Source organism: Bufo bufo, chromosome 9 (assembly GCF_905171765.1).
Source record: "Bufo bufo chromosome 9, aBufBuf1.1, whole genome shotgun sequence".
Lineage (NCBI taxonomy): Eukaryota > Metazoa > Chordata > Amphibia > Anura > Bufonidae > Bufo > Bufo bufo.
This window is the reverse complement of record NC_053397.1, coordinates 226,479,407-226,507,129: the sequence shown is the minus strand read 5'-3', so window position 1 is coordinate 226,507,129 and position 27,723 is coordinate 226,479,407. Positions and strand designations below refer to the sequence as shown.

General features: G+C 51.9%; 2 protein-coding genes across 5 annotated transcripts; one reads left to right on the top strand and one right to left on the bottom strand.

The window, feature by feature from the left end:
• Positions 1-249: 249 nt before the first annotated feature.
• DYNLT4 (dynein light chain Tctex-type 4) lies at positions 250-14,873 on the bottom strand. Of its 3 annotated transcripts, none has more exons than XM_040408208.1 (2): positions 14,766-14,873; positions 250-1,761 (listed from the first exon to the last, which is right to left on the bottom strand). In XM_040408208.1, the coding sequence occupies exon 2, from the start codon at positions 1,750-1,752 to the stop codon at positions 1,090-1,092; it is 663 nt and encodes a 220-aa protein (XP_040264142.1). In that variant the 5' UTR covers positions 1,753-1,761; positions 14,766-14,873; the 3' UTR covers positions 250-1,089. The 3 variants fall into 3 exon arrangements, with proteins under 3 accessions (XP_040264142.1, XP_040264141.1, XP_040264140.1); XM_040408207.1 differs by lacking the exon at positions 14,766-14,873 and adding an exon at positions 8,026-8,529; XM_040408206.1 differs by lacking the exon at positions 14,766-14,873 and adding an exon at positions 1,999-2,128.
• On the top strand, positions 10,370-25,390 carry BTBD19 (BTB domain containing 19). Of its 2 annotated transcripts, XR_005774284.1 has the most exons (9): positions 10,370-10,678; positions 13,939-14,152; positions 15,194-15,247; positions 22,024-22,083; positions 22,391-22,459; positions 23,791-23,922; positions 23,992-24,117; positions 24,193-24,609; positions 24,775-25,390. XR_005774284.1 is itself a non-coding variant. In XM_040408202.1 (8 exons), exons 1-8 carry the CDS (start codon positions 10,575-10,577, stop codon positions 24,328-24,330), a joined length of 897 nt encoding a protein of 298 aa, XP_040264136.1. In that variant the 5' UTR covers positions 10,370-10,574; the 3' UTR covers positions 24,331-25,390. The 2 variants fall into 2 exon arrangements, 1 of the variants encoding a protein (XP_040264136.1); XM_040408202.1 differs by having other exon boundaries at positions 24,193-25,390.
• Positions 25,391-27,723: the final 2,333 nt, after the last annotated feature.

The window sequence follows — 27,723 nt, the reverse complement described above, 5'->3', positions numbered from 1 at the left end:
ATAATACAGGATGTAACTCAGGATCAGTACAGGATAAGTAATGTATGTACACAGTGACTGCACCAGCAGAATAGTGAGGGCAGCTCTGGAGTATAATACAGGATGTAACTCAGGATCAGTACAGGATATGTAATGTATGTACACAGTGACTGCACCAGCAGAATAGGGAGTGCAGCTCTGGGGTATAATACAGGATAATAGCGCTTTCTTGCTCCTCCTGCTCTCAGGCGACATACACATAGTGTTGGGTTTGTCTTTATTCTGCCGCCTCGTCTGATGTAAAGGATTCGTGTAATCCAAGCAATGGCCGCTCTTTCATGTGAACTCTTTGATTGTTTTTGGGTTAATCTAATCCTCAATGTATTGTGGGTGTCAAACATGCATGCTGACACAGTCTGCTCCATCTGTGGAAGTAAACACTCAAAATGTAGCTGTTCTAAAGTGAATGGGGTGGTGCTGGGTTGGGTCTGGTGCTCACCTCCTGCTTTAACCCTGACTTTCCATACACTGCTGTGAGTGCAGCACTGAGACTAATGTACAGATCCTGCATTATACACACTGGAATGACCCCCCCCCCCCTCTTTCACTCTAAAGGGGAACTCTGCGCAAGATTTCCATTCAAATCTACATAAAATATCAAGTAACCGTGTGACAACTTTGTACGTTTTCTTCTCCGATCACACCCAAAGTGAAAATAAACATTGTGTTGGTTCCTTCGGTAAAGGGCCTTTTACACGGGCAGGAAGCTGATTGGGGCATGCTTCGCACAGAAAGCTGAATTCAGAGTATAAACTGAACCAACCGCACCCTGGACTTGCGGTCATAAGTTGTGACAGTAGCATTCCCCTTTACAGGAGTCCTCCCCCCCCAGCAGGTGCCCAGCGCCCTCCATCAGCCCCAGAGGAGGACTGCAGCGATGTGCGTACCCCATGTTGTAGGGATTGCAGGTGGTCCCAGCAGTCAGACATTACTCGCCTACTGTATCATGTGGAATATGATGGGAAGGGGGTGAGCAGTAGAGGGGCCCACTGCATACGCAATGAATGTACATGGTAGCTGGAGTTTATGACATGCAGAGAATGACCCCCATTATTCATAGTAAAGCCCGTGCACCATAGCCACTGCAAACAAGGTGGAGTTAGAATATGAGGCGGAGGCCACGTTATCATTCTGTGGGTCCCATAGGGCGCGGCTGGACACCTTTACCCCCTGGTGGGACATCTGGCCCAGGAAGACGCTGCAGACCACCTTGTAGCGGGCAGGGCTGAACTCCTTTAGCTTGCTGCGGATGATGTCGGACAGGTTCTGGGCCAGCTGCCCGCTGGTGAGGGGGTTGTACTTGGCATCCCCCAGGTAGCCCCTCAGGATGCCCTCCACAGCTTTCTGGGCCCTGCCTGGGTTGAACCTGCAGTCCTGGTCGGGGCCCATCTTGTACGTGTTTTCATACTGAATCTCCTGAATGGGCTGATAGAGGGGGAGACCCGAAAAACTGACCTGCCCATAATGTGCCCAGGGCCCCAGGGACAAGCGCTTGTTTGGACCCAGGGCGCACAGCGAGTTCTTGCGGGAGAATGGGACGTTCATGTTACTGACGACGGAGCTCCGGCGAGAGTACGGATCGATGCTTCTCAACCGCGCCAGCTGACGTGCGGGCATTTCTATGGAGTGAGAGCGGCTGGAGAGGGGACCCGACTTAGAATGTGCGTCTCCAGCGGCGGCCGTGACGTCCTCAGGAGGAGGGTGATCCGCCATCGTCCTGCCCTGAGGAAAGAAAACGAGGGCGTAAATGAGACGTCTTCAGTAGCGTTGAGCGAACTTGTGTTTCAGGTTATCTAAGAATTCCGTTATGGATTCCGCTACCACAGACCCGACGTTATCCTCCATGGCAGCGGAATTCTTAGATAACCCGAACCGGCCGAAATTGGAACACAAGTTCGCTCAATACTAATCATCAGCGCACAATGCGCAGTTCAGCAACTTTTCGCTCACATTCCGCACCATTTTCAAGATCTCCGCTTGTTGTCATTCAATAGGAAGAAATGAGTGCTTCTATTCAGAGGCTGAAAGCTTTTCCTGTTGCCGAGTTTGTGTCAATGTAAGGCCTCATGCACAGAAACGTATTTTGTTTCCGCGTCTGTTCCGTTTTTTTTGCTGATAGGATGTGGACCCATTCATTTCAACGGATCCGCAAAAAATGAGGACAGCACACCGTATTCTGTCCGCATCCGTAAGTCCGTTCTGTAGCCCCGCAAAAAATGTAAAGCACGTCCTATTCTTGTCCGTTTTACAGACAAGTAGAGGCACTGTTACCACGGATCTGCAAAAAAAAAAAATCGGATGTAACCTGGATGTCACACGGACAACATCCATATTTTTGCAGACCGCAAAATACATGGTCGTGTGCACGTAGCCTGAGGGATGCAGTGGTGAGCGGAGGTCGTGCGGCCGCCATGAGCCGTCAGCCTGGAGTCAGGGCAGAAGAGAGCTCCGTGCTGCTGTCTTATGGACTGTCTACACTGATGCATTGTAACAAACCCTCAGCTATAGAGCAGGACTAGATCACGGCAGGGAAACAGCCTCAGACTGTAATCAATCAATGCCCCCGTTCACCAAGAGCAAGCAGAGATCTTGAAGTCAGTTGGGGTTTTCCTCGTATTTAGGAGCCGCCATCTTTAGCTTTTATCTTATCCTGACTGCAGTCACAAAACATGAAAATATCTGACGACCGAGCTACGACAAGAAGGCAAAACCTACAGCTGCAGGAGGCGATAACAGGGATAAGCGGTAGACGCACAGCACTCATGCCGCTTATCTCCGGAAAAATTCACTGTAATAAATATACAGAACAGCAATCACAGGAGACAGAGGGACACTTACAGGGGGGAGGGTCTGCTACAATGTAACAGCAGCAACCCACAGAAACTGCGGGAGCCTCAGTGCCTGGGTGTTGGGTACCAGGGAGATGGCAGCAGGAAGGTGGCGAGTACCAGGGAGATGGCAGCAGGAAGGTGGCGAGTACCAGGGAAATGGCAGCAGGAAGGTGTTGGGTACCAGGGAGATGGCAGCAGGAAGGTGGTGAGTACCAGGGAGATGGCAGCAGGAAGGTGGCTAATACCAGGGAGATGGCAGCAGGAAGGTGGCGAGTACCAGGGAGATGGCAGCAGGAAGGCGGTGAGTACCAGGGAGATGGCAGCAGGAAGGCGGCGAGTACCAGGGAGATGGCAGCAGGAAGGTGGTGAGTACCAGGGAGATGGCAGCAGGAAGGTGGCTAATACCAGGGAGATGGCAGCAGGAAGGTGGCGAGTACCAGGGAGATGGCAGCAGGAAGGCGGTGAGTACCAGGGAGATGGCAGCAGGAAGGCGGCGAGTACCAGGGAGATGGCAGCAGGAAGGTGGTGAGTACCAGGGAGATGGCAGCAGGAAGGTGGCGAGTACCAGGGAGATGGCAGCAGGAAGGTGGTGAGTACCAGGGAGATGGCAGCAGGAAGGTGGCGAGTACCAGGGAGATGGCAGCAGGAAGGTGGCGAGTACCAGGGAGATGGCAGCAGGAAGGTGGTGAGTACCAGGGAGATGGCAGCAGGAAGGTGGCTAATACCAGGGAGATGGCAGCAGGAAGGTGGTGAGTACCAGGGAGATGGCAGCAGGAAGGCGGTGAGTACCAGGGAGATGGCAGCAGGAAGGTGGCGAGTACCAGGGAGATGGCAGCAGGAAGGTGGTGAGTACCAGGGAAATGGCAGCAGGAAGGTGGTGAGTACCAGGGAGATGGCAGCAGGAAGGCGGTGAGTACCAGGGAGCTGGCAGCAGGAAGGTGGCGAGTACCAGGGAGATGGCAGCAGGAAGGTGGCGAGTACCAGGGAGATGGCAGCAGGAAGGTGGTGAGTACCAAAGAGATGGCAGCAGGAAGGCGGTGAGTACCAGGGAGATGGCAGTAGGAAGGTGGCGAGTACCAGCAGGAAGGCGGCGAGTACCAGGGAGATGGCAGTAGGAAGGTGGTGAGTACCAGGGAGATGGCAGCAGGAAGGTGGCGAGTACCAGGGAGATGGTAGTAGGAAGGTGGTGAGTACCAGGGAGATGGCAGCAGGAAGGCGGTGAGTACCAGGGAGATGGCAGTAGGAAGGTGGCGAGTACCAGCAGGAAGGCGGCGAGTACCAGGGAGATGGCAGTAGGAAGGTGGTGAGTACCAGGGAGATGGCAGCAGGAAGGTGGCGAGTACCAGGGAGATGGCAGTAGGAAGGTGGTGAGTACCAGGGAGATGACAGCAGGAAGGTGGCGAGTACCAGGGAGATGGCAGCAGGAAGGCGGTGAGTACCAGGGAGATGGCAGCAGGAAGGTGGCGAGTACCAGGGAGATGACAGCAGGAAGGTGGCGAGTACCAGGGAGATGGCAGCAGGAAGGTGGCGAGTACCAGGGAGATGGCAGTAGGAAGGTGGTGAGTACCAGGGAGATGGCAGCAGGAAGGTGGCGAGTACCAGGGAGATGACAGCAGGAAGGTGGCGAGTACCAGGGAGATGGCAGCAGGAAGGTGGCGAGTACCAGGGAGATGACAGCAGGAAGGTGGTGAGTACCAGGGAGATGGCAGTAGGAAGGTGGTGAGTACCAGGGAGATGGCAGCAGGAAGGTGGTGAGTACCAGGGAGATGGCAGTAGGAAGGTGGCGAGTACCAGGGAGATGGCAGCAGGAAGGTGGTGAGTACCAGGGAGATGGCAGTAGGAAGGCGGTGAGTACCAGGGAGATGACAGCAGGAAGGTGGCGAGTACCAGGGAGATGGCAGCAGGAAGGCGGTGAGTACCAGCAGGAAGGCGGTGAGTACCAGCAGGAAGGCGGCGAGTACCAGGGAGATGGTAGTAGGAAGGTGGTGAGTACCAGGGAGATGGCAGCAGGAAGGCGGTGAGTACCAGGGAGATGGCAGTAGGAAGGCGGTGAGTACCAGGGAGATGGCAGCAGGAAGGTGGCGAGTACCAGGGAGATGACAGCAGGAAGGTGGCGAGTACCAGGGAGATGGCAGCAGGAAGGTGGCGAGTACCAGGGAGATGACAGCAGGAAGGTGGCGAGTACCAGGGAGATGGCAGTAGGAAGGTGGTGAGTACCAGGGAGATGACAGCAGGAAGGCGGTGAGTACCAGGGAGATGGCAGCAGGAAGGCGGTGAGTACCAGGGAGATGACAGTAGGAAGGCGGTGAGTACCAGGGAGATGGCAGCAGGAAGGTGGTGAGTACCAGGGAGATGGCAGCAGGAAGGTGGCGAGTACCAGGGAGATGGCAGCAGGAAGGTGGCGAGTACCAGGGAGATGACAGCAGGAAGGTGGCGAGTACCAGGGAGATGGCAGTAGGAAGGTGGTGAGTACCAGGGAGATGGCAGTAGGAAGGTGGCGAGTACCAGGGAGATGGCAGCAGGAAGGTGGTGAGTACCAGGGAGATGGCAGTAGGAAGGCGGTGAGTACCAGGGAGATGACAGCAGGAAGGTGGCGAGTACCAGGGAGATGGCAGCAGGAAGGCGGTGAGTACCAGCAGGAAGGCGGCGAGTACCAGGGAGATGACAGCAGGAAGGTGGTGAGTACCAGGGAGATGGCAGTAGGAAGGTGGCGAGTACCAGGGAGATGGCAGCAGGAAGGTGGCGAGTACCAGGGAGATGGTAGTAGGAAGGTGGTGAGTACCAGGGAGATGGCAGCAGGAAGGTGGTGAGTACCAGGGAGATGGCAGCAGGAAGGTGGTGAGTACCAGGGAGATGGCAGTAGGAAGGTGGTGAGTACCAGGGAGATGGCAGCAGGAAGGTGGTGAGTACCAGCAGGAAGGCGGCGAGTACCAGGGAGATGGCAGTAGGAAGGCGGTGAGTACCAGGGAGATGGCAGCAGGAAGGCGGTGAGTACCAGGGAGATGGGAGTAGGAAGGCGGTGAGTACCAGGGAGATGGCAGCAGGAAGGCGGCGAGTACCAGGGAGATGGCAGCAGGAAGGCGGTGAGTACCAGGGAGATGGCAGCAGGAAGGCGGTGAGTACCAGGGAGATGGCAGTAGGTACCCGGCAGCAGGTATAGGACAGATGTAGAAGGGGAACATTCCTGATATCATGTGACCTCCACCTCTGTAGAGTGCAGCTCCCTCGGTATCTAAGCTTGCGATTAGAGATTAGTGAATTTCCGGTTATGAAATTCGTTTGCGATTCCTTTACTGGTTACCACGGACCATAACGCATTTCTATGACGGAATTCCTTGAGAAGCATTCCGTTATTCATTCCGTCACAATAGAAGTCTATGGGCTGCAAAACGGATCCGTCCCATTTCCGTTATGCATTTCGTCATAGAATTGCATTATGGTCTGTGGTAACGGAATCCATAGCGCAATTCAGCTTTTACCAGTAAATGAATCGCAAACATTCGCTCATCTCTACTTGTGATACGTTTACTATAGGAGGCGACTTCAGCCAATCACAACCTGTTCATTATTCACAAAGAAGACATTACACGGATCCACAGCGCGGCCCCCGTTATATCAATGTCATCCCAGGATCCCACAAAGAATGTGTGCGGACCCCCAACCACAGGAAGACCACCACATACACTGGACTGAGCCCCTATATCTAAACCTGCACCGTGTGGTACTGTCTGCTGTGTATCTAATCCTATCCTGTGTGATACTGACTGCTGAGCGGTGTATCTAATCCTGTGTGATACTGTCTGCTGAGCTGTGTATCTAATCCTATCCTGTGTGGTACTGTCTGCTGAGCTGTGTATCTAATCCTATCCTGTGTGATACTGTCTGCTGAGCTGTGTATCTAATCCTCTCCTGTGTGATACTGCCTGCTGAGCTGTGTATCTAATCCTATCCTGTGTGATACAGTCTGCTGAGCTGTGTATCTAATCCTATCCTGTGTGATACTGCCTGCTGAGCTGTGTATCTAATCCTCTCCTGTGTGATACTGTCTGCTGAGCTGTGTATCTAATCCTATCCTGTGTGATACTGTCTGCTGAGCTGTGTATCTAATCCTATCCTGTGTGATACTGTCTGCTGAGCTGTGTATCTAATCCTATCCTGTGTGATACTGTCTGCTGAGCTGTGTATCTAATCCTATCCTGTGTGATACAGTCTACTGAGCTGTGTATCTAATCCTGTACTGTGTGATACTGTCTGCTGAGCTGTGTATCTAATCCTATCCTGTGTGATACAGTCTGCTGAGCTGTGTATCTAATCCTATCCTGTGTGATACAGTCTGCTGAGATGTGTATCTAATCCTGTGTGATACAGCCTGCTGAGCTGTGTATCTAATCCTCTCCTGTGTGATACAGTCTGCTGAGCTGTGTATCTAATCCTATCCTGTGTGATACAGTCTGCTGAGATGTGTATCTAATCCTGTGTGATACAGCCTGCTGAGCTGTGTATCTAATCCTGTGTGATACAGCCTGCTGAGCTGTGTATCTAATCCTCTCCTGTGTGATACTGTCTGCTGAGCTGTGTATCTAATCCTATCCTGTGTGATACCGTCTGCTGAGCTGTGTATCTAATCCTATCCTGTGTGATACTGTCTGCTGAGCTGTGTATCTAATCCTATCCTGTGTGATACAGTCTGCTGAGCTGTGTATCTAATCCTATCCTGTGTGATACTGCCTGCTGAGCTGTGTATCTAATCCTATCCTGTGTGATACTGTCTGCTGAGCTGTGTATCTAATCCTATCCTGTGTGATACAGCCTGCTGAGCTGTGTATCTAATCCTCTCCTGTGTGATACAGTCTGCTGAGCTGTGTATCTAATCCCATCCTGTGTGATACAGTCTGCTCAGCTGTGTATCTAATCCTATCCTGTGTGATACTGACTGCTGAGCTGTGTATCTAATCCTATCCTGTGTGATACTGTCTGCTGAGCTGTGTATCTAATCCTCTCCTGTGTGATACTGCCTGCTGAGCTGTGTATCTAATCCCATCCTGTGTGATACAGTCTGCTCAGCTGTGTATCTAATCCTGCCCTGTGTGATACAGTCGGTCAGTCACGCTCATCCTCGCCACCTGTACGGATAATAGGGATGATAGTTGGTTACCTGTGTGCGGCCTCCTCCTCCTCGCAGCTACTACAATGCCCATCCTGCCCCCGTCTTATAGGGCCTGCGGGGCGGCAGCATGCCCGGGCTCGCCCCTCGTTCCCCCGGCCGCTGTAAATCATTGCCAGGAGTAGGAGACAGCTCGATGCCAGCTGAGCGTGCAGAGCCCGGGAGCGGTGCCAGCGCATACACACCATCGCCATGGAGACAGCGCGTCCTATCCCTTTAATTTGAGAATCTGTTAATAAATTAAAGGGGTCGTCTCACTTCAGCAAATGGCATTTATCATGTAGAGAAGATTAATACCCGGCCCTTCCTAATGTATTGGGATTCTCCATGTTGCTTCCTTTGCTGGCTGGATTCATTTTTCCATCACATTATACACGGCTCGTTTCCATGGTTACGACCACCCTGCAATCCAGGATTGGTGGTCGTGCTTGCACACTATAGGATAGAGCGCCGGCCTATGTGTGTTCCTATGGTCCTGGCCACCAGAGGGGCCGGTGCTTTTGCCTATATAGTGCAAGCACGACCATCACTGATGGATTGCAGGGTGGTCGTAACCATGGAAACGAGCCGTGTATAATGTGATGGAAAAATGAATCCAGCAAAGGAAGCGACATGGAGAATCCCAATACATTAGGAAGAGCCTGGTATTAATCTTCTCTACATGATAAATGCCACTGAGTGAGGTGAGAGGACCCCTTAACGCCCTCTGTATGAGACAAAAAGTGGACCCTGCACCACAGCCTGTGCCCCACTTTCTTGAAATCCTCTGTGCTGCTGGGACCCTGCTCTTTCCACTATGTAACAGGGGTCAGAATTTCAGTCCTGAAGGGGTTAACTGAGATAAGTGCCCCCAGAGCTGGATGACTGGGTCTGCACCTATCCTCATGGAGGTGGCCCCTGACAGGGACTGTACTGGGGGCCACACAGCTTCCTAGAAACTGATGGAGCTGAAGGAGTCAGTGCGAACCTGCGCCACCAGAGACACGGAACATCACCCCCATCATCCTGCAGTCACTCATGTCCCAGACAGTATCACACAGGACAGGATTAGATACAGCAGCTCCGGGCAGTATCATAGGACAGGATTAGATACAGCAGCTCCGGGCAGTATCACACAGGACAGGATTAGATACAGCAGCTCCTGGCAGTATCACAGGACAGGATTAGATACAGCAGCTCCGGGCAGTATCACAGGACAGGATTAGATACAGCATCTCGCCGGGCAGTATCACAGGACAGGATTAGATACAGCAGCTCGCTGGGCAGTATCACAGGACAGGATTAGATACAGCAGCTCCGGGCAGTATCACACAGGACAGGATTAGATACAGCAGCTCCGGGCAGTATCACAGGACAGGATTAGATACAGCAGCTCGCCGGGCAGTATCACAGGACAGGATTAGATACAGCAGCTCGCTGGGCAGTATCACAGGACAGGATTAGATACAGCAGCTCTGGGCAGTATCACACAGGACAGGATTAGATACAGCAGATCTGGGCAGTATCACAGGACAGGATTAGATACAGCAGCTCGCCGGGCAGTATCACAGGACAGGATTAGATACAGCAGCTCGCCGGGCAGTATCACAGGACAGGATTAGATACAGCAGCTCGCCGGCCAGTATCACAGGACAGGATTAGATACAGCAGCTCGCCGGGCAGTATCACAGGACAGGATTAGATACAGCAGCTCGCTGGGCAGTATCACAGGACAGGATTAGATACAGCAGCTCGCCGGGCAGTATCACAGGACAGGATTAGATACAGCAGCTCCGGGCAGTATCACAGGACAGGATTAGATACAGCAGCTCGCCGGGCAGTATCACAGGACAGGATTAGATACAGCAGCTCGCCGGGCAGTATCACAGGACAGGATTAGATACAGCAGCTCGCTGGGCAGTATCACAGGACAGGATTAGATACAGCAGCTCCGGGCAGTATCACACAGGACAGGATTAGATACAGCAGCTCCGGGCAGTATCACAGGACAGGATTAGATACAGCAGCTCGCCGGGCAGTATCACAGGACAGGATTAGATACAGCAGCTCGCTGGGCAGTATCACAGGACAGGATTAGATACAGCAGCTCTGGGCAGTATCACACAGGACAGGATTAGATACAGCAGCTCCGGGCAGTATCACAGGACAGGATTAGATACAGCAGCTCCGGGCAGTATCACAGGACAGGATTAGATACAGCAGCTCGCCGGGCAGTATCACAGGACAGGATTAGATACAGCAGCTCGCTGGGCAGTATCACAGGACAGGATTAGATACAGCAGCTCGCCGGGCAGTATCACAGGACAGGATTAGATACAGCAGCTCCGGGCAGTATCACAGGACAGGATTAGATACAGCAGCTCGCCGGGCAGTATCACAGGACAGGATTAGATACAGCAGCTCGCCGGCCAGTATCACAGGACAGGATTAGATACAGCAGCTCGCCGGGCAGTATCGCACATGTCCGGCTTGGATACCCGGCTGCAGGGTCCGCCCAGGCCTCTCTTCCTCCTCCCGCTTTCTGGGGGTCTCTGGCCGCCATGTCTCAGGCTCCGGTGCAGTCGGGGGGCTCCGAGCTCCTTCACGGGGGCCCCTCGGCTCTCCCTGTAGCCCTCAGGAGCCTCATCAACAGCGCGCAGTTCAGGTAAGTGACCGGGGCCCTGGGGCCACAGCAGGAGCAGCGCTTTATCCTTCCACACTAGGGGCCCCTGATGGGAGTGATAGTCACAGGAAATGCCGGGCTGAGGCTGATGGGAGTGATAGTCACAGGAAATGCCGGGCTGAGGCTGATGGGAGTGATAGTCACAGGAAATGCCGGGGTCACCCTGTTATAAAATGTCTTGTCCTGCGTCTGTGGTGTCACTGGGGTCCGACCCTCTAAGAAGTGGGTGGAGCGCCCCTTTAAGGGCTGTGGGTTGACAGGCGACCACCAGACACGGCCAGTGGCCACGGAGGACAGTAGATCCAACCTGACCGCGGTGGCCACCGGCATGGTGTGTGACCTTTCAGTGAGGAGAGGGTTAATCGCCTCCGGTTTGCCGTCGCTCTCACTGCGGTTTCTGTGCTGTGTACATGATGGAAAGTAAGAGACAATATGGCGGCACTGTTATGGGGGCGCTGTGGAGGTCAGTGTTATGGGGGCGCTGTGGAGGTCAGTGTTATGGGGGCGCTGTGGAGGTCACTGTTAGGGGGGCGCTGTGGAGGTCAGTGTTATGGGGGCGCTGTGGACGTCACTGTTAGGGGGGCGCTGTGGAGGTCAGTGTTATGGGGGGCGCTGTGGAGGTCAGTGTTATGGGGGCACTGTGGAGGTCAGTGTTATGGGGGCGCTGTGGAGGTCAGTGTTATGGGGGCGCTGTGGAGGTCAGTGTTATGGGGGCGCTGTGGAGGTCAGTGTTATGGGGGGCGCTGTGGAGGTCAGTGTTATGGGGGGCGCTGTGGAGGTCACTGTTAGGGAGCACTGTGGAGGTCAGTGTTATGGGGGCGCTGCGGAGGTCACTGTTATGGGGGCGCTGTGGAGGTCACTGTTAGGGAGCACTGTGGAGGTCACTGTTAGGGGGGCGCTGTGGAGGTCAGTGTTATGGGGGCGCTGTGGAGGTCAGTGTTATGGGGGGCGCTGTGGAGGTCAGTGTTATGGGGGGCGCTGTGGAGGTCAGTGTTATGGGGGCGCTGTGGAGGTCACTGTTAGGGGGGGCGCTGTGGAGGTCAGTGTTATGGGGGCGCTGTGGAGGTCACTGTTAGGGGGGGCGCTGTGGAGGTCACTGTTAGGGGGGGCGCTGTGGAGGTCACTGTTAGGGGGGGCTGTGGAGGTCAGTGTTATGGGGGCGCTGTGGAGGTCAGTGTTATGGGGGGCGCTGTGGAGGTCAGTGTTATGGGGGGCGCTGTGGAGGTCACTGTTAGGGAGCACTGTGGAGGTCAGTGTTATGGGGGCGCTGCGGAGGTCACTGTTATGGGGGCGCTGTGGAGGTCACTGTTAGGGAGCACTGTGGAGGTCACTGTTAGGGAGCACTGTGGAGGTCAGTGTTATGGGGGCGCTGCGGAGGTCACTGTTAGGGGGGGCGCTGTGGAGGTCAGTGTTATGGGGGGCGCTGTGGAGGTCAGTGTTATGGGGGCGCTGTGGAGGTCACTGTTAGGGGGGGGCTGTGGAGGTCAGTGTTATGGGGGCGCTGTGGAGGTCAGTGTTATGGGGGGCGCTGTGGAGGTCAGTGTTATGGGGGGCGCTGTGGAGGTCAGTGTTATGGGGGGCGCTGTGGAGGTCACTGTTAGGGAGCACTGTGGAGGTCAGTGTTATGGGGGCGCTGCGGAGGTCACTGTTATGGGGGCGCTGTGGAGGTCACTGTTAGGGGGGGCGCTGTGGAGGTCACTGTTAGGGAGCACTGTGGAGGTCAGTGTTATGGGGGTGCTGTGGAGGTCAGTGTTATGGGGGGTGCTGTGGAGGTCAGTGTTATGGGGGCGCTGTGGAGGTCAGTGTTATGGGGGCGCTGTGGAGGTCAGTGTTATGGGGGCGCTGTGGAGGTCAGTGTTATGGGGGCGCTGTGGAGGTCAGTGTTATGGGGGGCGCTGTGGAGGTCAGTGTTATGGGGGGCGCTGTGGAGGTCAGTGTTATGGGGGCGCTGTGGAGGTCAGTGTTATGGGGGCGCTGTGGAGGTCACTGTTATGGGGGCGCTGTGGAGGTCACTGTTATGGGGGGCTCTGTGGAGGTCACTATTAGGGGGGCACTGTGGATGTCACTGTTATGGGGGCGCTGTGGAGGTCACTGTTATGGGGGCGCTGTGGAGGTCACTGTTATGGGGGCGCTGTGGAGGTCACTGGTATGGGGGCGCTGTGGAGGTCACTGTTATGGGGGGCTCTGTGGAGGTCACTGTTATGGGGGCGCTGCGGAGGTCACTGTTATGGGGGCGCTGCGGAGGTCACTGTTATGGGGGCGCTGTGGAGGTCACTGTTATGGGGGCGCTGTGGATGAATTAGATACACAGCTCAGCAGACTGTATCACACAGGATAGGATTAGATACACAGCTCAGCAGACAGTATCACACATTGTAGGATTAGATACACAGCTCAGCAGACAGTATCACACAGGATTAGATACAGGGCTGAGCAGACAGTATCACACAGGATAGGATTAGATACACAGCTCAGCAGTCGGTATCACACAGGATAGGGTTAGATACACAGCTCAGCAGACAGTATCACACAGGATAGGATTAGATACACAGTTCAGCAGACAGTATCACACATGACAGGATTAGATACACAGCTCAGCAGACAGTATCACACAGGATAGGATTAGATACACAGCTCAGCAGACAGTATCACACAGGATAGGATTAGATACACAGCTCAGCAGTCGGTATCACACAGGATAGGGTTAGATACACAGCTCAGCAGACAGTATCACACAGGATAGGATTAGATACACAGTTCAGCAGACAGTATCACACATGACAGGATTAGATACACAGCTCAGCAGACAGTATCACACAGGATAGGATTAGATACAGGGCTGAGCAGATAGGATTAGATACACAGCTCAGCAGTCGGTATCACACAGGATAGGATTAGATACACAGCTCAGCAGACAGTATCACACAGGATTAGAAACACGGCTCAGCAGTCGGTATCACACAGGTCAGGATTAGATACACAGCTCAGCAGACAGTATCACACAGGATAGGATTAGATACACAGCTCAGCAGACAGTATCACACAGGATAGGATTAGATACACAGCTCAGCAGACGGTATCACACAGGATTAGATACACAGCTCTGCAGACAGTATCACACAGGATAGGATTAGATACACAGCTCAGCAGACAGTATCACACAGGATTAGATACACGGCTCAGCAGTCGGTATCACACAGGTCAGGATTAGATACACGTTATGAGGGGCTCTTGTCTTGCAGTGACGTCTCGTTCGTGGTGGGCCGGCAGCGGCAGGTGGTCCACGCCCATCGATGTATCCTGACGTGCCGCTGTAAGGTCTTCCACACCATGTTCAGCCGCCAGCCCCCCCAGGACGCTCCGGTCCCCTTCGTTTTGGCGGACGTGCAGCCCGAGGTCTTCCTGGCGGTCATAGAGTTCATCTACACCAACAGCGTGACCCTTGACCGCCTGATCGTGAGTATCCCCCGGGGTGCACTGTACAGCAGTGGAGCGTTACAGTGTGTCAGTCTCGTCCCCCACCGTGACACACTGTAACGAGGCCTCAGCTGTGCGTGCAAGACTAGGTCAGGATGAGTTAACCCCACAACCTCTGACAGAAAATGTTCCTATTCAGTGATCCTGAAGATGGAGATGGATTGGGAAGTTGCAGCGCTGTTTGCTGCAGACCCTCCGCGCGGTGCAGGGGGCGCCTGGAGCCGAGGTCACCTGTGGCATCGCTGCGGTTTTGCGCAGTGCGTCTCCATGGTGACATTATGCTGTCGTCAGGGTACGATGACCTTTGACCTCTCAGTCCTGGGGGTGATCATTAATATCGACTGGATGACTGTACAGTGGGGGGGGGTTATCTCTCAGACCCCCAGGGGCCACACGTGGTTCTATCAGACACTCTAGGGAAGTGCTGCGTACATGTAGGGCAGAGTATGACTCTTCAGCTACTACAACTCCCAGCAAGAACTACTATGCCGGAGCTTGAACATGGACTCTGCTGACAACATGTCTGCCATTACAGCACCCAGGGGTTGTCAGATCTTGAATGACCTTGAGATTTTGTATAGCTGCCGGTTACCTTCTCCCCTCTCCTCCTGTGTGTCAGTCATTACTATAGCTCTGGTATTCTGTTCATGAATCAGGATGCACAGAGCAGTAGGCCCCGCCCCATCTCTTTTTCCGGTTGTAGCGTTCGTGCAGTGATGTGTAGAGGCGGCCATATTGTATGAGAGCCGTGCAGCAGTTCTATTCACTGTGCAGTCACATGCGGGGGTCAGACCGTAGCCGGTTACTGCGTAATATCCTCCCACCAGTCATGTGACCTAATGACAGCGCTGTATTTAAAGGGATTGTCCACTTAGTATGACCCCCAAGTCCATGTACTACCTGGAAGGGGCGGCCCCCAGAACATGACCATAGAAATTGATGTAACGGTAATACAGATCAGCAGTTTTCACATTATGTCACTCACATCCTTCACATTAATTAACCCTTTGTCCTCCACAGGCGCTGGAAGTTCTGACCGCTGCTGTGGAGTACGGGCTCACGGACCTGAGAAAGGTAACACTGCGGATAGTGGGGGAGACGTAATGTATGTACACAGTGACTGCACCAGCAGAATAGTGAGTGCAGCTCTGGAGTATAATACAGGATGTAACTTAGGATCAGTACAGGATTAGTAATGTATGTACACAGTGACTGCACCAGCAGAATAGTAAGTGCAGCTCTGGAGTATAATACAGGATGTAACTCAGGATCAGTACAGGATAAGTAATGTATGTACACAGTGACTGCACCAGCAGAATAGTGAGTGCAGCTCTGGAGTATAATACAGGATGTAACTCAGGATCAGTACAGGATAAGTAATGTATGTACACAGTGACTGCACCAGCAGAATAGTGAGTGCAGCTCTGGAGTATTATACAGGATGTAACTCAGGATCAGTACAGGATAAGTAATGTATGTACACAGTGACTGCACCAGCAGAATAGTGAGTGCAGCTCTGGAGTATAATGCAGGATGTAACTCAGGGTCAGTACAGGATAAGTAATGTATGTACACAGTGACTGCACCAGCAGAATAGTGAGTGCAGCTCTGCAGTATAATACAGGATGTAACTCAGGATCAGTACAGGATAAGTAATGTATGTACACAGTGACTGCACCAGCAGAATAGTGAGTGCAGCTCTGGAGTATAATACAGGATGTAACTCAGGATCAGTACAGGATAAGTAATGTATGTACACAGTGACTGCACCAGCAGAATAGTGAGTGCAGCTCTGGAGTATAATACAGGATGTAACTCAGGATCAGTACAGGATAAGTAATGTATGTACACAGTGACTGCACCAGCAGAATAGTGAGTGCAGCTCTGGAGTATTATACAGGATGTAACTCAGGATCAGTACAGGATAAGTAATGTATGTACACAGTGACTGCACCAGCAGAACAGTGAGTGCAGCTCTGGAGTATTATACAGGATGTAACTCAGGATCAGTACAGGATAAGTAATGTATGTACACAGTGACTGCACCAGCAGAATAGTGAGTGCAGCTCTGGAGTATAATACAGGATGTAACTCAGGATCAGTACAGGATAAGTAATGTAATGTACACAGTGACTGCACCAGCAGAATAGTGAGCGCAGCTCTGGAGTATAATACAGGATGTAACTCAGGATCAGTACAGGATAAGTAATGTATGTACACAGTGACTGCACCAGCAGAATAGTGAGTGCAGCTCTGGAGTATAATACAGGATGTAACTCAGGACCAGTACAGGATAAGTAATGTATGTACACAGTGACTGCACCAGCAGAATAGTGAGTGCAGCTCTGGAGTATAATACAGGATGTAACTCAGGATCAGTACAGGATAAGTAATGTATGTACACAGTGACTGCACCAGCAGAATAGTGAGCGCTGCTCTGGAGTATAATGCAGGATGAGTCATCTGGTGATGTGTCTGGACTCTGGAGGTTCTCTGTCTCATCCAGGGACATTTATAGATATTATGCTCTCGCGCTCACTCGATCCTCAGCCTCTGTTGCTCTCAGTGATGTCTCAAGTGTCTTGGGTTCTTGGTCTCTTGTCCTGAGGAGATGTTCAGGATCCTCCTGTCTGGTTCTGGACGTTCTTCTGATGTCTGAATTCTTCGCTGTCATCGGTTGTCCTTAGTCTACCTCTGATCTGCTGCAGAGATGCAGGTTATTTTCTCACCTCAGTCCTGAGCTCAGGTGAATGTTCTGCTGCTGCAGACCTGGAAACTGACGTCAGAAGAGGTCCTGTCCCCTCTCCCGCACCCACCTGGTTTTACACCCCTACATGATTTTAAATGACCACAGTAATGGGCAATGTCGGTGAGAGAGTCCAGGCCAACACATTATCATTGTGTAACAGACATTCAAAAAAATAAGTAGCAGATTTTATATTTCAGATTCCCAACATTTTCATGATTTAAGCTTGCTGTCAGTGAATAGGAATATTGTTATTTGTGTGTAAAGTGATAAAACCTCCCATGGCCTGGTCCAGCGTACTCTCCTGTTTTCTGTATCCAGTGCAGAGAATTGCATGTGGTCTCCAGACTGATACACTTTACCTGCACTGATACAGTATATACCGTGTACAGTGTGTATTCTATATTATATCACTGGGTCTCAGCACTGACATCATGGGGATCTAATCCTGCTGCCGGATGTCTCCAAGAACAGGAAGACTAAAAATACATGAAGAGCGGAGGTCGGGGGTCTCCCTCCCATGAGATCATTGCTTCCTTTACTCCCAGCTGCTGCTCATTACAGAGATGATCCATTGTCTTGTCCACACTGCCCAGTATGACCGCCAAACTGGAAACCATTGAGTAATGACACTTCCTGCATTCATCATTGTCTATGACCATGACTGGGAAGCTTATAATAGTGCTGGAAATGGCTGATAACAGGGGGCAATAGACTGTATTCTCCTGTCCTACAGTCATCCTCTCCCCTGAAATGGCTGATAACAGGAGGCAATAGATTGTATTCTCCTGTCCTACAGTCATCCTCTCCCCTGAAATGGCTGATAACAGGGGGCAATAGACTGTATGCTCCTGTCCTACAGTCATCCTCTCCCCTGAAATGGCTGATAACAGGGAGCAATAGACTGTATTCTCCTGTCCTACAGTCATCCTCTCCTCTGAAATGACTGATAACAGGGAGCAATAGACTGTATTCTCCTGTCCTACAGTCATCTTCTCCCTTGAAATGGCTGATAACAGGGAGCAATAGACTGTATTCTCCTGTCCTACAGTCATCCTCTCCCCTGAAATGGCTGATAACAGGGGACAATAGACTGTATTCTCCTGTCCTACAGTCATCCTCTCCCCTGAAATGGCTGATAACAGGGGGCAATAGACTGTATTCTCCTGTCCTACAGTCATCCTCTCCCCTGAAATGGCTGATAACAGGGGGCAATAGACTGTATTCTCCTGTCCTACAGTCATCCTCTCCCCTGAAATGGCTGATAACAGGGGGCAATAGACTGTATTCTCCTGTCCTACAGTCATCCTCCCCCCTGAAATGGCTGATAACAGGGGGCAATAGACTGTATTCTCCTGTCCTACAGTCATCCTCTCCCCTGAAATGGCTGATAACAGGGGCAATAGACTGTATTCTCCTGTCCTACAGTCATCCTCCCCCCTGAAATGGCTGATAACAGGGGGCAATAGACTGTATTCTCCTGTCCTACAGTCATCCTCTCCCCTGAAATGGCTGATAACAGGGGGCAATAGACTGTATTCTCCTGTCCTACAGTCATCCTCTCCCCTGAAATGGCTGATAACAGGGGGCAATAGACTGTATTCTCCTGTCCTACAGTCATCCTCTCCCCTGACATGGCTGATAACAGGGGGCAATAGACTGTATTCTCCTGTCCTACAGTCATCCTCTCCCCTGACATGGCTGATAACAGGGGGCAATAGACTGTATTCTCCTGTCCTACAGTCATCCTCTCCCCTGAAATGGCTGATAACAGAGGACAATATACTGTATTCTCCTGTCCTACAGTCATCCTCTCCCCTGAAATGGCTGATAACAGGGAGCAATAGACTGTATTCTCCTGTCCTACAGTCATCCTCTCCCAAGAAATGGCTGATAACAGGGGACAATAGACTGTATTCTCCTGTCCTACAGTCATCCTCTCCCCTGAAATGGCTGATAACAGGGGGCAATAGACTGTATTCTCCTGTCCTACAGTCATCCTCTCCCCTGAAATGGCTGATAACAGGGGCAATAGACTGTATTCTCCTGTCCTACAGTCATCCTCTCCTCTGAAATGGCTGATAACAGGGAGCAATAGACTGTATTCTCCTGTCCTACAGTCATCCTCCCCCTGAAATGGCTGATAACAGGGGGCAATAGACTGTATTCTCCTGTCCTACAGTCATCCTCTCCCCTGAAATGGCTGATAACAGGGGCAATAGACTGTATTCTCCTGTCCTACAGTCATCCTCTCCTCTGAAATGGCTGATAACAGGGAGCAATAGACTGTATTCTCCTGTCCTACAGTCATCCTCTCCCCTGAAATGGCTGATAACAGGGAGCAATAGACTGTATTCTCCTGTCCTACAGTCATCCTCTCCCCTGAAATGGCTGATAACAGGGGGCAATAGACTGTATTCTCCTGTCCTACAGTCATCCTCTCCCCTGAAATGGCTGATAACAGGGGGCAATAGACTGTATTCTCCTGTCCTACAGTCATCCTCTCCCTGAAATGGCTGATAACAGGGGGCAATAGACTGTATTCTCCTGTCCTACAGTCATCCTCTCCCCTGAAATGGCTGATAACAGGGGGCAATAGATTGTATTCTCCTGTCCTACAGTCATCCTCTCCCCTGAAATGGCTGATAACAGGGGGCAATAGATTGTATTCTCCTGTCCTACAGTCATCCTCTCCCCTGACATGGCTGATAACAGGGGGCAATAGACTGTTGAGCTGCACATCACATAGAGGGAGGATGTATAATATCTTATACATTATTGTTCAAGCTTCTTCTCTGACCTCTCCACCTTTCGTGGTGACATTGATCCTGTAGAGATGACACAATATGGCTGCCTCCATCGATTTTGTACCCAGGGGGTTGCAGAACATGGGGGAGGGGGGATGGAAAGCCACGTGCTCATCACATGGGCCTCTCCATGGGGTCCAGTCAGATATTTGTGACTCCTCGGGAAGTGTCAGCTGCGTCTCTGTGACTCACGATCCTCCTGACATGAGTGTGCCCAGCGTCACCACCGCGGGGATTACCACAGGGGAACCCCAAATATAGAGCCCCCTACATAACTTTCCTTCCCTCCCCCCCGGCTGCTCTCTGTGCTCCGCCTCCTTCCTGTCTGTGCTGATACTTTGTGTTTATGACACTTTCTGGCAGTGATACAATGTAACTTTCACCAGGAGTAAAAGCAGTTACGTTTTTCATTGTCACTTACGATTATCTGTGTGAGTATATGTGTGTGTGTATATATATATATATATCTCACCTGAGGGGGGGCTATGCTGGCTGTAAGTGGCGGAGCTGCTGCTGGGATCACTGGGGGTCATTAGTCATATCTGTGGAGGGGATGACAGTGACTGTATTACAGATCAGCGCTCGTTGCCATGGCCGCTCGTAGCTGTCAGCATCGGGGCGTCACGGTTGTGTGGTTTTTGTTATGGAGACTTGTAAACAGTAAAGTTATTTACAGACTGTGAGCCTGAATAATGGGGCGCCCGGGCGTGATCACCACATGCCCGCCCGCCCTCCCCCTATTGTGGTCATGTAGGAGTCTGGAGGTTTCACCGCTTCATTAATATTGTAGTATATGTTTGTAGCTGTCAGATCTTTCTGGATACAGATCAGCAGCGACCACTAGGGGGAGCTCTCTGCATACTGCATTACCTTAGCTTGTATTGAAAATATTTAGGGAGCGCCCCCTAGTGGCGGCTGCAGGCAGACAGGATTTCTCATGTTTCTACATACAGCAGGGGATTTGGAGCTCTGCTCCAGCTGCTATAACATATACTATAGCGGAGGACTTTGGACTAAGGTGGTCTGTCAGCCTCTGGATATAAGTAGCCAATGTTCCCATTCAATGACAGCAAGCAGATATCTTGAAGATAATGAAGAATTGAAATACATAGAATGTTGGAAAGTTGCAGAAAGTGTAATTTTATTTTATTGACATTAAACCAGAAAAGTCAGTGTAAATTTGCACCTTTTTAACACCATTTATTTTTATATTTTTACATAAAGGAAGTCCGTCAGCAGGTTTGACGGTTTGACCATAAACTGCTGACAGCGCTAGAGAGGGTCTGGGGAGACTAGGGCCGACCTTCTCAGAACTTGTTAGAATATGGACTTTTATTTTCTCTGATTCTGCTGCTTCAGCAAGTGTCCAGGAGGCGGAGCTTCACTGTGAAGTGCCCTCTGCATACACTGTGCCCAATAATAATCATGCCCCCAGTACAAATAATGGCAACATGGTGCCCCCAGCAGTAACAAAACCCTTCTATTAGGCACCATTATAGAATCCCCAGAAGTTCTAATTCCCCCTGTAGTAGCCCCAGTATTTATAATGCCCCCTCCCCATAGTGCAGTCTATTGCTCCCCGTTTCTCGGCAGGGGGTGCAGTCTATTGCTCCCCGTTTCCCGGCAGGGGGTGCAGTCTATTGCTCCCCGTTTCCCGGCGGGGGGTGCAGTCTATTGCTCCCCGTTTCTCGGCGGGGGGTGCAGTCTATTGCTCCCCGTTTCCCGGCAGGGGGTGCAGTCTATCGCTCCCCGTTTCCCGGCAGGGGGTGCAGTCTATCGCTCCCCGTTTCCCGACAGGGGGTGCAGTCTATCGCTCCCCGTTATCAGCCGCACTCTGGGGGTGCAGTCTATTGCTCCCCGTTTCCCGGCTGGGGGTGCAGTCTATCGCTCCCCGTTTCCCGGCAGGGGGTGCAGTCTATCGCTCCCCGTTTCTCGGCTGGGGGTGCAGTCTATTGCTCCCCGTTATCAGCCGCACTCTGGGGGTGCAGTCTATTGCTCCCCGTTTCTCAGCAGGGGGTGCAGTCTATCGCTCCCCGTTTCTCGGCAGGGGGTGCAGTCTATTGCTCCCCGTTTCTCGGCAGGGGGTGCAGTCTATCGCTCCCCGTTTCTCGGCAGGGGGTGCAGTCTATTGCTCCCCGTTATCAGCCGCACTCTGGGGGTGCAGTCTATTGCTCCCCGTTATCAGCCGCACTCTGGGGGTTACTGTTCCTTTAGTCTTTCTGACTTATCGCTCTGCAGATGATGAGGGGTGTAGTAGCTTGTAGCTCGATCTCTCACTCTTCTTGTTTGTTTTCCAGCTTTGCGTGGATTTCATCAGTCGGACGCTGACGGTGGACGTGGCCAGCGAAGCTTTACAGGTAGGACGACCGCGGCAGAGACTGCGTGATGACGTCACATGAAGATCCTCTGCGATTGGTCGGTTAAGGGTGCTCGCAGTAACGCTCGTTAGCGATCATCTTGCGGTCTAATCGCACCGCCGGTTACTTGATGGCGCCTTCACCGGGCAGACCAAATCTTCATTCTTTACAGCCCCCCTCTGTTCATCCTGATCTCCCTAGCTCAGGAATAGAATCCGATAGTTACAGTGAAGACTGACATCATGGACAAGGCAGGCATGGGTGGTTGTCGGAGGCTGATTATTATCCTTATCTCGTTGTGTTTCAGGCGGCCGTCACTTATGGTCAGAGCGACTTGCGGCAGAAGTGCCTGGCGTTCATAGAGCGCCATACTGAGGTGAGTGACTCCCGGGCGCTCCGCCATCGCCACTGATCTGGCGGGAGAACACGGGGCCATTATCATTACATTAGTGGACCCCCAAACAGCAGCTCATGTGGATTCAGCTCAGGGGTCTCCCATCTCCTCACCCCCGGGGGATGGGGCTCTGGGATATTGGGGGATGGGGGCTCCTGGGCATAAAGCAAAGGTCAGGGGTCTCCAGGCTGTGACGGATCGGCTGGGCCTCACCTCTTATTGTGTTCGGGTCGGCACATCTGCCGGGGGCACGAGCCGAGGACAACACACCACTGGGAGGAGGGAGGGAGACTTAGCATCAGATGGCGGCCATATTGTTCTAGTCCAGACCTCAGGCCCTGTGATTCCTAGACATGGCCGCCTGCAAGAGGGAGGCTTCACATCGACTGCGTAAGGGCTCATTCACACGTGTAGGATGGTCGGGCTCCTTTCCTGCCATCTTTTTATAGCAAAGCCTATACACATCCCTAATAATACTGCCATACACATCCCTAATACTGCCATACAGTGCTCTAATAATACCGCCATACACATCCCTAATACTGCAATACACTGCCCACATAATACTGCCATACACATCCCTAATACTGCCATACAGTGCCCTAATAATACCGCCATACACATCCCTAATAATACTGCCATACAGTGCTCTAATAATACTGCCATACACATCCCTAATACTGCCATACACATCCCTAATACTGCCATACACTGCCCTAATAATACCGCCATACACATCCCTAATACTGCCATACAGTGCCCTAATAATACCGCCATACACATCCCTAATACTGCCATACACTGCCCACATAATACTGCTATATACATCCCTAATAATACTGCCATACAGTGCCCTAATAATACTGCCATACACATCCCTAATACTGCCATACACATCCCTAATACTGCCATACACTGCCCACATAATACTGCCATACAATGCCCTAATAATACTTCCATACATTGCAAACATAATACTGCCATAGAGTACCTACATAATACTGCCCTACGGTGCCCTAATAATACTGCCATACACATCCCTAATACTGCCATACACATCCCTAATACTGCCATACACATCCCTAATACTGCCATACACATCCCTAATACTGCCATACACTGCCCACATAATACTGCCATACAATGCCCTAATAATACTTCCATACATTGCAAACATAATACTGCCATAGAGTGCCCCCATAATACTGCCCTACGGTGCCCTAACATTACTACCACACACCGCCGCTCGCGGTTTAGGATGTGGGCAGACATCCCTGTCCTCAGCGGTGACCTTCGACCTCTCGTCCTCACAGGAAGTGGTTAAGGCGCAGAGTTTCCGGGAGCTCTCCGACCTGGGAATAGTCAGTATTCTGCAGAGCGACCGGCTGGCGATCGATGAGGTTCCTCTTATCCAGGCGGTCCGGGAGTGGGCGTACGTCAGCTCGGTGAGCGCCTCGGTGACCTCATACTGTAATACCGCCTGGGCTTGTTACTATTTACCCTTCCTCCGTCAGGCGGTCCTGGATGTGCCGGTGTCCGCGGTCGCTCAGGGCGCAGTGAGGGAGCTGCGCCTCCTCCTCCTGTCACCGGACGAGCTCGCCACTCTAGAGAGGGAAAACGCCAAAGACGACCTCATCCCGGTACGAGGCGGGGGTGGGGATTACACCGTGGTAAATTCTAACCTCGTCCTGCTGACTGTTTCCTCTCATTATCAGGAGATGCAGATCGCGCAGGCCTGGAGATTTCACGCCCTGAAGAAAGTCAGCGACTCCCACCCCCATCATTTCCAGCGGAGGAGAGGGACCCTCGTGAGGGAGCATCACCGTTACCTGGACCCGCCCTCAAAGGGATAGAGAGCGTCAGCTCTTGGGACCAAAGGAAGAAGAAAGTGACAGCCGGGCAAGGAATGGGGTGTAGAGGGAGACCTCGCCCAGAACGGGGCATCGGCCCGGATATAATAGGAGTAACCCCCTGCTGTAAGCCCCACCACGCACCCTTTGTGGCCCATCACCCGTTTTAGGGCGTTTCTTCTTCCTGACCAATCAGAGAGCAGACACGAAGGTTACTCCGACCGTGGCAGCCTGAACATGTGACTCGTGGCAGCCAATCGCATTCCTGCGGCTCTAATGCAGGTAGGAGATAAAAGCAGTGATCTGATTGGCTGTTAGGGCAGTTACTGCTCCCATCATCCACCAGTCCGCCGCCGCGTCTCTGGAGGTTCATGACCCGTAGGAAACGGTTCGGCAGGATTTCCCCTTTTTCGATGCTTCAGTCTGATTTTCCTGACCTTTGTACAGATTTTCTGCCTCTGGATGTGACTGTAAATCTTCAATTCACTGACAGCAAACAATGATCTGAAAAATGAAGGAATGGGAAACAAATATCAGCCAAAAGCAAAGCAGGCCTGCGGGCGTGCAAGATGAACCCTGCCCCAGAGGGCCCCACCCCCACTATAACAGTTACTGATAAGAGCGTTTATGAGGCGCCAGGTGCCTCTATACAAGGTCAAACATGAGATGTGTTATAGAGAGTCCCCCGCAGGTCACAGTCAGAACTGCAGCGCAAATAGTTTATAGAATACTGAGCAATGGCCCCGCAGGGATCGAAAAGGTTAATGAGCTCAGAGGTGACAGTTACAATCCCTGGAGCCGGGTACAAAGATCTGTGGGTGAAGATGGGGAATCCCTGGGTAGAGTCCCCCCTCCATGTGTGGAACGTAATGACTCAGCCCCAGCAGTCTCTATGCCAAGGAACGGTCCATAATCTGTACTGAAGGGGGGGGGAGTGGGGGCGCCCTGTGAGCCAGAAACACTGTGCATGTGCTGACACCTGCTGGACACAACGGAGAGGTGCAAGCACAGGGAGTCTGGAGGGTCAGTGCACCGATCCAATGTTATTTACACCATGTATACTGACTCCTTAAAGGGATAGGGGCAGCAGGTTTACTGCAGGGAGCCTGGAGGGTCAGTGCACCGATCCAATGTTATTTACACCACGTATACTGACTCCTTAAAGGGAGTGGGGCAGCAGGTTTACTGCAGGGAGCCTGGAGGGTCAGTGCACCGGATCCAATGTTATTTACACCATGTATACTGACTCCTTAAAGGGAGTGGGGCAGCAGGTTTACTGCAGGGAGTCTGGAGGGTCAGGGCACCGGATCCAATGTTATTTACACCACGTATACTGACTCCTTAAAGGGAGTGGGGCAGCAGGTTTACTGCAGGGAGTCTGGAGGGTCAGGGCACCGGATCCAATGTTATTTACACCATGTATACTGACTCCTTAAAGGGAGTACATCAGCAGGTTTACTGCAGGGAGCCTGGAGGGTCAGCGCACCGGATCCAATGTTATTTACACCATGTATACTGACTCCTTAAAGGGAGTGGGGCAGCAGGTTTACTGCAGGGAGTCTGGAGGGTCAGTGCACCGGATCCAATGTTATTTACACCATGTATACTGACTCCTTAAAGGGAGTGGGGCAGCAGGTTTACTGCAGGGAGCCTGGAGGGTCAGCGCACCGGATCCAATGTTATTTACACCATGTATACTGACTCCTTAAAGGGAGTGGGGCAGCAGGTTTACTGCAAGGAGCCTGGAGGGTCAGGGCACCGGATCCAATGTTATTTTACACCATGTATACTGACTCCTTAAAGGGATAGGGGCAGCAGGTTTACTGCAGGGAGCCTGGAGGGTCAGGGCACCGGATCCAATGTTATTTACACCATGTATACTGACTCCTTAAAGGGAGTGGGGCAGCAGGTTTACTGCAGGGAGTCTGGAGGGTCAGTGCACCGGATCCAATGTTATTTACACCATGTATACTGACTCCTTAAAGGGAGTGGGGCAGCAGGTTTACTGCAGGGAGTCTGGAGGGTCAGTGCACCGATCCAATGTTATTTACACCACGTATACTGACTCCTTAAAGGGAGTGGGGCAGCAGGTTTACTGCAGGGAGCCTGGAGGGTCAGGGCACCGGATCCAATGTTATTGACACCATGTATACTGACTCCTTAAAGGGAGTGGGGCAGCAGGTTTACTGCAGGGAGCCTGGAGGGTCAGTGCACCGGATCCAATGTTATTTACACCATGTATACTGACTCCTTAAAGGGAGTGGGGCAGCAGGTTTACTGCAGGGAGCCTGGAGGGTCAGGGCACCGGATCCAATGTTATTTACACCATGTAGACTGACTCCTTAAAGGGAGTGGGGCGGCAGGTTTACTGCAGGGAGCCTGGAGGGTCAGTGCACCGATCCAATGTTATTTACACCATGTAGACTGACTCCTTAAAGGGAGTGGGGCAGCAGGTTTACTGCAGGGAGCCTGGAGGGTCAGTGCACCGATCCAATGTTATTTACACCACGTATACTGACTCCTTAAAGGGAGTGGGGCAGCAGGTTTACTGCAGGGAGTCTGGAGGGTCAGTGCACCGGATCCAATGTTATTTACACCATGTATACTGACTCCTTAAAGGGAGTACATCAGCAGGTTTACTGCAGGGAGCCTGGAGGGTCAGTGCACCGGATCCAATGTTATTTACACCATGTATACTGACTCCTTAAAGGGAGTGGGGCAGCAGGTTTACTGCAGGGAGTCTGGGGGGTCAGTGCACCGGATCCAATGTTATTTACACCACGTATACTGACTCCTTAAAGGGAGTGGGGCAGCAGGTTTACTGCAGGGAGTCTGGAGGGTCAGCGCACCGGATCCAATGTTATTTACACCACGTATACTGACTCCTTAAAGGGAGTGGGGCAGCAGGTTTACTGCAGGGAGCCTGGAGGGTCAGTGTACCGGATCCAATGTTATTTACACCATGTATACTGACTCCTTAAAGGGAGTGGGGCAGCAGGTTTACTGCAGGGAGTCTGGAGGGTCAGTGCACCGGATCCAATGGGGGGGTTTATATTGTAATTGTATTACAATTTTTCTTGAAAAAACAATAAAAATTATCTGATTTAAAAAAAAGGTTGTGTAGATTGTATTATTTTCCCTTATAACATGGTGATGGATCATGTGACGGACCATGTGATGAACGTAGTGACGTCATCAAAGGTCCTATTCCTCACAAAAAAAAGACAGAAGAGATGCCGGCTGCGCGAACAAGTGGATTAAGGTGAGTTTAATTATTATTATTTTTTTAACCCCTCCAGCCCTATTGTACTATGCATTCTGTATTCAGAATGCTATTATTTTCCCTCATCACCATGTTATAAGGGAAAATAATAATGATCGGGTCCCCATCCCAAT

Excerpts from the sequence above, each read along its gene's own strand:
- BTBD19 (XM_040408202.1), top strand. The coding sequence starts at position 10,575 with ATGTCTCAGGCTCCGGTGCAGTCGGGGGGCTCCGAGCTCCTTCACGGG. Across the intron at positions 14,153-15,193 it reads TGACCCTTGACCGCCTGATC|GCGCTGGAAGTTCTGACCGC; the intron begins GTGAGTATCCCC and ends TGTCCTCCACAG. Across the intron at positions 15,248-22,023 it reads GGCTCACGGACCTGAGAAAG|CTTTGCGTGGATTTCATCAG; the intron begins GTAACACTGCGG and ends TTTGTTTTCCAG.